This window comes from Teleopsis dalmanni, chromosome 1, assembly GCF_002237135.1.
Source record: "Teleopsis dalmanni isolate 2A chromosome 1, ASM223713v2, whole genome shotgun sequence".
Classification (NCBI taxonomy): domain Eukaryota; kingdom Metazoa; phylum Arthropoda; class Insecta; order Diptera; family Diopsidae; genus Teleopsis; species Teleopsis dalmanni.
This window is the reverse complement of record NC_051846.1, coordinates 34,658,547-34,665,732: the sequence shown is the minus strand read 5'-3', so window position 1 is coordinate 34,665,732 and position 7,186 is coordinate 34,658,547. Positions and strand designations below refer to the sequence as shown.

Here is a 7,186-nt window from a genome sequence, read left to right as displayed (position 1 = left end):
TGGGTCGTGCTTTGGACAGCTCTGCTGTAAGGTATCATCACAGCTCAACGTAATCTGTCATTAAACCAATTTATAACTATTAAAAGACAGAGTTGCAGAGTTTTGTATTGAACATATTCGGTGGATAATTCAGCAAATTGATTGGTTTCTATCAGATATAATTTTTTTAAATCAACCATTAGTTACGTCTGAAATAAAGTTAAGCAGAACAAAAATAAAATTCTGCTTTCTGCTCATTATAATAAATCGAAATTATTAGTTTTTTTATATATTCATTTTGAATTATTATAATAATAATTCAGTTTACTATGATAACTCAATATCAGATTAAATGTATTATGATTAAATTTAGTATCTGACAAATTGAACAAATTGTTATTGTTTTGTTTGATTTGTACTTGTAACTGTTTTCTATGTCTGGCTTAATTAATTTAATTAATAATAACGATGAGTTTTTACATATTTATCTACACTTAAATGTAGTATTTAGTATATGGTATATAATATGAATGTATATATACTATGAATATAGAATATGAAAAGCACTATTTTAACTGCAATAAATATTATTCTTGTAGTAAACTATTTAATTATTAGTGTCTTTATTATCATGGTATGAATGATATAGGTATATGTGGACTTATAATTAGAAAACATAAATAACTTTTTATTAATGCTCACTTGAAATCAACAATTTATTTAAGCGGTAAAAGTGTTGTGTTGGTTTACAAAGACGTATCTTTTCTAACCTCAACTATTTTAACATCTCACAACTGTTATAATAAACTGAAATATTTAAGTTTTATTATTGTTTGCTATTAGTTCGTAAATGTTTGTTTTCACACAAAATGTCAATGGCCGATGATTTTTTTTATTTTTAACATGATGTAAATATACTTAATTATATGTGCATTTCAAGCGCAAAGATTAACGATGAATGTGAAGTGCATGCATCACTTTAAGATTGTTTATATTTATTTTAGCGAAAGTCGCAAGTGCAAATTTTAATTACCGAACCTTCAAAATTGCTTTATTTAATTAAAATAGAAAAGTTAATTTAAATTAATGTGCAATTATTGAAAAAGAAAGGACGGTAAAATATACTTATGAATGGCTAATGAAAAACGTCAACAAACAATGCTATACCCATAATTATCATAAGTGCATTATTAAAATAAAAAAAATCAAAAAATCATAAAGAACTATATTACTTATTGCGTATATAATATATCTTAAAAATGTAAACTTGTAAGGGTTTTCCAATATTTTCCCAATATTGCATTTAAATTCTCTTTAGAATCAGGAATGTACTAATTATCTATGCTCTATTATGCAACTCTGAACTTTTTAAAAGCACTGGAAGTTACCTCTTTTCAATAAATTTAGTACAGAGCAAAGAAGATAAAGAAAAGAAACTGAGAGGAAATTTTGAATAATGGTGCCTCTTTGTGTAATATCGCAAAGAAAATCTCTTTTACTTATTTACCATACCAGAATTGTCAAATATTAAAAACGGTGTGGCTTATAACTTAAATATTTACTACATTTGTGGTTGCATATTAGCATGTAGCCATTTCTTCTAATTAGAAGAAATAGTATAAATTATTGTTCTTGGAAAATCCATTGTATATATTAATACGATTATAATGAGTAAATATAGGCATGATTTTTTATATCAGTTTTACTTCAATTTACATAAAAGTTTTAAATGCGCTATATAAATCAAATATAAATGAAGAATTGGTGAACTAAAATCAATAGTAAATATAAAGTAGCTATTATTGATATATGTAAATATGTATATATAATTAGTCATGAAATTGTTTTAATAAAGTTAAAAAAATTGTATCGTATTTATTAAAATAAAAGTTCTTTAATCATGTTGCACATATACGTACTATATTTATATATATGCTGAGCATCTAATAGAAAAGTTAGTATGTGTTCATACATTTCGAGTATTAGGTTGCATTGTTTTAATAGTTTGTTTTAAAAAGATTAATATTAATATAATTTTTTAAAATTCAAATAAGTTTGGTGTATTGTAATACAATTTTTGCTTGTGCATCAAATTTTTTCAATATAGAAAATCGGAAAAATGTATATACTGTTTACTACTACATATTTTTTGTAGTTTTAAGCAATCCTTTCAGTAAGGTGAAATGTTTTTTGTATATGAAATTCAAGAAATTCTTAACTAGTTAATAACAACATTATAAACAATAAGGATCAATTTCTTCGCATAGTGTTAGAAGAAATATTAAATATATAAGCATTTTCCGCACCACCTAATATGGCGTTTACATTGGCCGAAAATGGCTCATTTTGAATGAGCCATTTGAAAGTGTTTACATTCGTTCTATTTCATTTGTTCTCATTTCAACAGCTTATTTTTAAACTTGCATGTTGATTTGATTTTTGGCCTGTGCCAAAAAAATGTTGCATGAAGGTTAAATATGCCTTCAAACCTTACATTAGAAAACTTAAAACAATTTTTAAACTTCGATTAGTTACTTTTTTTGGGAAGTAAAAGTTCTAAGAAAGCATGTGCATCGTTTCAAAGAAAATGCCAACCAACCAATAATTGTTTACCTTTTTTTGTAATATATTAAACAGCTTTTTCAAACGTCAACTGCCATGAAAGAGCTGTTCATTTAGGTATGTCCAATGGATTCCTTTGCATTTGGAACGTATGTGGAATGCATTCGAACGTCATTCATACAGAATGTGAGAAAATTGCTCATTTTTGTACTTGAAATTTTATATGCAAGAATGAGCCATTCGATACTCATTTTCGATTTTTGACTAAAATGAGCCATTTTCGGCCAATGTAAACGCCGTATAAGAGGTATGCTTGCTGGCGTGTTACCGAGTTTTAGGTGTTCAGTTTCCTAATAGGCCTATCCACCAAAATATTTTATTTAACAAATATACAATTTTATGTAAATACAATTTAGAATAACTTAATATATACAAAATAATATTACTATTTTAAAAATATTTAATATTAAACCAAAAATAATAAGGAACTATTAAATTAAAGATAAATTATAAATAAATTTAATAAATTATAAAATTAAAACTAAAATATTTTTTGTTTAAGCAAAAAATCACTTAAAGAGTATGAACACTTTTGTGCTGTTTATAAGTGTTGAAAGCATAATTGTTTATATTTAAAATTCGACACTTTATTATCTCGATTGAAATATTTTAAAATGAAGTAAATTCTTACTTTAATGACAAAAGATAGAAGAGTTTCAATTTTGCAATTAGAGCAACATATATAGGGATGAACGTTTTCTAATTTATTAAATAAATGTTGCGCTAAACCTAATTTATAGCAATTGTTATCGAACTGATCCGAAAATTGTGATTCTAATTTTTCAATATATGTATATATAATAACAACACTCAATCAAAGTATAATTAATAATATTAATTTCTCTTCAGGATTTTTCCTTTTTTATAATTATTAGTATATCATGGAAAAAATAAAAAATAAAAGCACAACTTAATTCGTGATTTATTATATACACTAATTAGGCACACATCTAAGTTTCTAATGTGTTAATACATTTATATATTTACTTTATTCTACAACAATAAATTGCGTTATTTTTAATTAATAATATACCTTCGATAATCGTTTGGAAAAATATAGAGATGTTTGAAATTTAAACATCCAAGTACGCACTTCCGTTTTAATTGTAAATAAATTTTAATTAACTAATAATTCATATATTTTTCTGGAATAATTACCTTTTTTTAATGCTTTTATAAGTGAAAACAAATTCCGCCTTATTTTTCTTTTAGTAATGTGGTATTTGTGCACTTAATTGCAACTTTGGCGCATTTTCTCGTAACGGATTTTTAATGTCAAAAAACCAAAACAAACAACGAAATTTCTCAGAAACCTCTCTTACTTTAGCAAATATCGTGGTGAGTAGGGACCGAGTGGGCAAAGTATCAGGGTCTGGGTGGGGAAAATATTCACGCGCCATTATGTAGCATTAGGCTTTTTGTTATTGTACTGCGTAATATTTTCACCTCATTACACAAAATTTTTGAATATTTTTTGAATAATCCAGAAAAATTTATACACAATTTTTCGAGTAACTATCAGTTTCTTTTCTTTATCTTCTTTGGTACAGAGTATTAAAAAAGTTTTATCCCATTTTGTGTCACAGCGTAGGCGGTGTATATTGAAAAAATTTTGAAATCATTTGATATTTTTTTCTTTATATTTACACGCCTTGTAATTCTGAGTTAAAGACTAGTTTGTGGATATATATTGAGTGAGTTTTAATCATACTCTAGTTTTGTTAAAAACTTTTAATCGAAAAAAGATTTTTGTAGCTCATAAACATGGAAGGAAATACTGAAAATGTATGTACCATTTGTGGCACAAAAGTAGACATAACCGACTGTGAACATTATATATGTAAAGAGTGTGTCCTTAAATGGTTTGAGATTAGTTCAGAAGATTGTGTTATATGCACCATTATGAAGTTTGGTCTTCCAACCAATGAACAGCCTCAATCTGCAGCAGACAAGGCAGATAAAAGGAAGCAGTTTCATAAATCGAAACAAGTTGAAGAATTTGGTGTTCCAACCAATGAACAGCCTCAATCTGCAGCAGACAAGGCAGATAAAAGGAAGCACCTTCATAAATCGAAAAAAGTTGAAGAACTTGGTGTTCCAACCGATGAACAGCCTCAATCTGCAGCAGACAAGGCAAATAAAAGGAAGCACTTACATAAATCGAAGAAAGTTGAAGAATTTGGTGTTTCAAACAATAAACAGTCTCAATCTGTAGCAGACAAGGCAGATCAAAGGAAGCACTTACACAAGTCGAAGAAAGTTGAAGCCAATCAAATTCAACAACCACCAAATCCTATTTCTCACTCTCGTCAAAATTTCATCGATCGTAGCAAAGGCCAAAAAAATGCTATTTCCAAACAACATGAAGGTAACAATGGCAACAAAAACAAGAAATCTGAACAGAAACAATTGGGTCGAAAAAGATTTCCTAGACCATCGTATGTCAATCGTAACGCTGCAAGATTGGAGCCCAGAGCCCAGGCTAATCAAGTAGATGGATTTTGGGGCATTGTTCAGAATGTATTTGAGGTGCTAAATGTAATACACACCTTATTTCTAGTAGGTTTAATAATATATTGGTGTTATTATTTTTTTTAAACCATATTAAAAAGATGATAAACTATATTAAAAAAACCGTTCAAGTAAAATCACATTTGTAATAAAAAAAAATTTTTTTTTTTTGATTTAATTTTGTAACATTCTTTTTAGACTTATGTTTTATATATTGAATCTATTTTTAAATCTTGTAAGTATGTACTTTTAATCGACATTGTCATATATTAGCGCTCCCACATACTGGTGTGATATATTTACTACAGCTAATGAAATATTTACTTTCCTTTTAATGGAGTTGGAAGCAGTAAGGACTTATTTACTGCGAATATATCACAGAACGAAAAAAATAAAGTATATAATATTTGCACATTAATATTATCTTTTTTTTACTTTTAATAATAAAAATATCCATGCACTGCAGTGTAATTATGATGACGTCTTAAATGTATTCCGGCACACATTATTTTTGTTATAATAGAGAGAAAACTAACACTGCTGTGCAGTGCAAACATAATGACGTCATATAATAAAAACACACCGGCACATATATTTTTTTATAATAGAAAGTTATTTAATTTCTATTATATTATATATTATATTATATGATATTTTATGTTTTATTATATATTATATTTATTCCTCGACTTGGTTTTTTAAATTGTATTTTTTATATATTTTAGATCTGGCTACAGGTCACTTTTTTTGAATTAAACGTTTGTTTAATATTTTTTAATATATATTATATTTTGACTCTCCTTGACAGTCATCATCAGGTAAAGAAGTCTAAAAAGATAATTATAAATATTTTAATAAAATTTTAATGATTAATTACTTGATTTTAAACCAATTAATTCACATATTACTATTATGATGAGAACTGATACTTATTGCTGCTCATTTACCATGTTAATTGCGATAACATATTTTTAAATTACTATGGTATCTGATTTTTAAAAGTTAATTGCATTTATACATATTAACTATGGCTTATACCTTTCTTCTACTATGATATGACAAGTGAATTTGTTGACGGTAACAATCAACAAATTAATAAAACTTGAGTCTGCACTTAAGATTTGGAAAGGATTGAGTTCAACCTTGATGTTGTTGTTGTTGTGATTTGAGTTAGTGCTATTGCGCACTTTTACTCTTTTGTGGCTGGGGGGCTTATCCCTGCCCCACACTAAACGTTTACTATACTAGAATCATTAACATTTATTTATCTACTAACTGATGACGGACCGTAGATTAGCATATCTTCCTGAGCGTCCTGAGGTAGACTTAAGAATTGTTAGAGCGGGGTTGGGCAACGTATCAAAAAAAAAATGATATACAAACAACTAAATAAAAAAAATATTTCCAAGGTAATGAATACTTAGCAGAAAGCAAAATGGGTTTATGATCTGCGAAAAATTATAATTATAGGAACGTATTTGTAGTTGATAACTATTTGCCACTTTTTTCTATTTAAAGAAAAAACATAATCCATCTATACCTATTGTTGATATCCACCTGCTATTGCACTTATATATGTATATACATATACTTTGATCTATATAAATTATGATTTTTATTACGAGTATGTACTCTCCAAAAAATAAAAACCTCATTGTTTTCAATAAAATATTCTCCATTTTATAAATCATAATTATAATTATATTCATTATACAATACTATCTTTCCATTCTACTAATAACTTTTGAAAAGTTATTAGTACATCACTGAAGTAAGAGTATATCATAAGTATATTTGCAGCGCAAGAAATTGGTTTATGCAAACTCATTAGTGGAAACTATGCAAGCGGCAATTCAAACTATAAGCCAACCAAAAGCACAAGCAATGGAAAAAGGATTTCATGTTTTAACAAAGCCAAGATAAAGGATGTAAGACCAAATATCCACGCACTGCTCCATGAATTTTGCAAGTACTTTGCCCTTGTGTGGCATGTGAAAAATTTAAACTTTATTAAACTTGCTGCTGATCATAATGAGGCAAATGACGGCAGAAATCCTTTGCTGTAATTATAAGG

The 7,186-nt window shown here is 27.3% G+C and overlaps 1 protein-coding gene across 1 annotated transcript; it reads left to right on the top strand.

The window, feature by feature from the left end:
* The first annotated feature begins 4,169 nt into the window (after positions 1-4,169).
* Positions 4,170-5,235, top strand: LOC119671547. The gene is made up of 2 exons (XM_038082237.1): positions 4,170-4,295; positions 4,357-5,235. The coding sequence occupies exon 2, from the start codon at positions 4,366-4,368 to the stop codon at positions 5,197-5,199; it is 834 nt and encodes a 277-aa protein (XP_037938165.1). The 5' UTR covers positions 4,170-4,295; positions 4,357-4,365; the 3' UTR covers positions 5,200-5,235.
* The last annotated feature ends 1,951 nt before the right edge of the window (positions 5,236-7,186 follow it).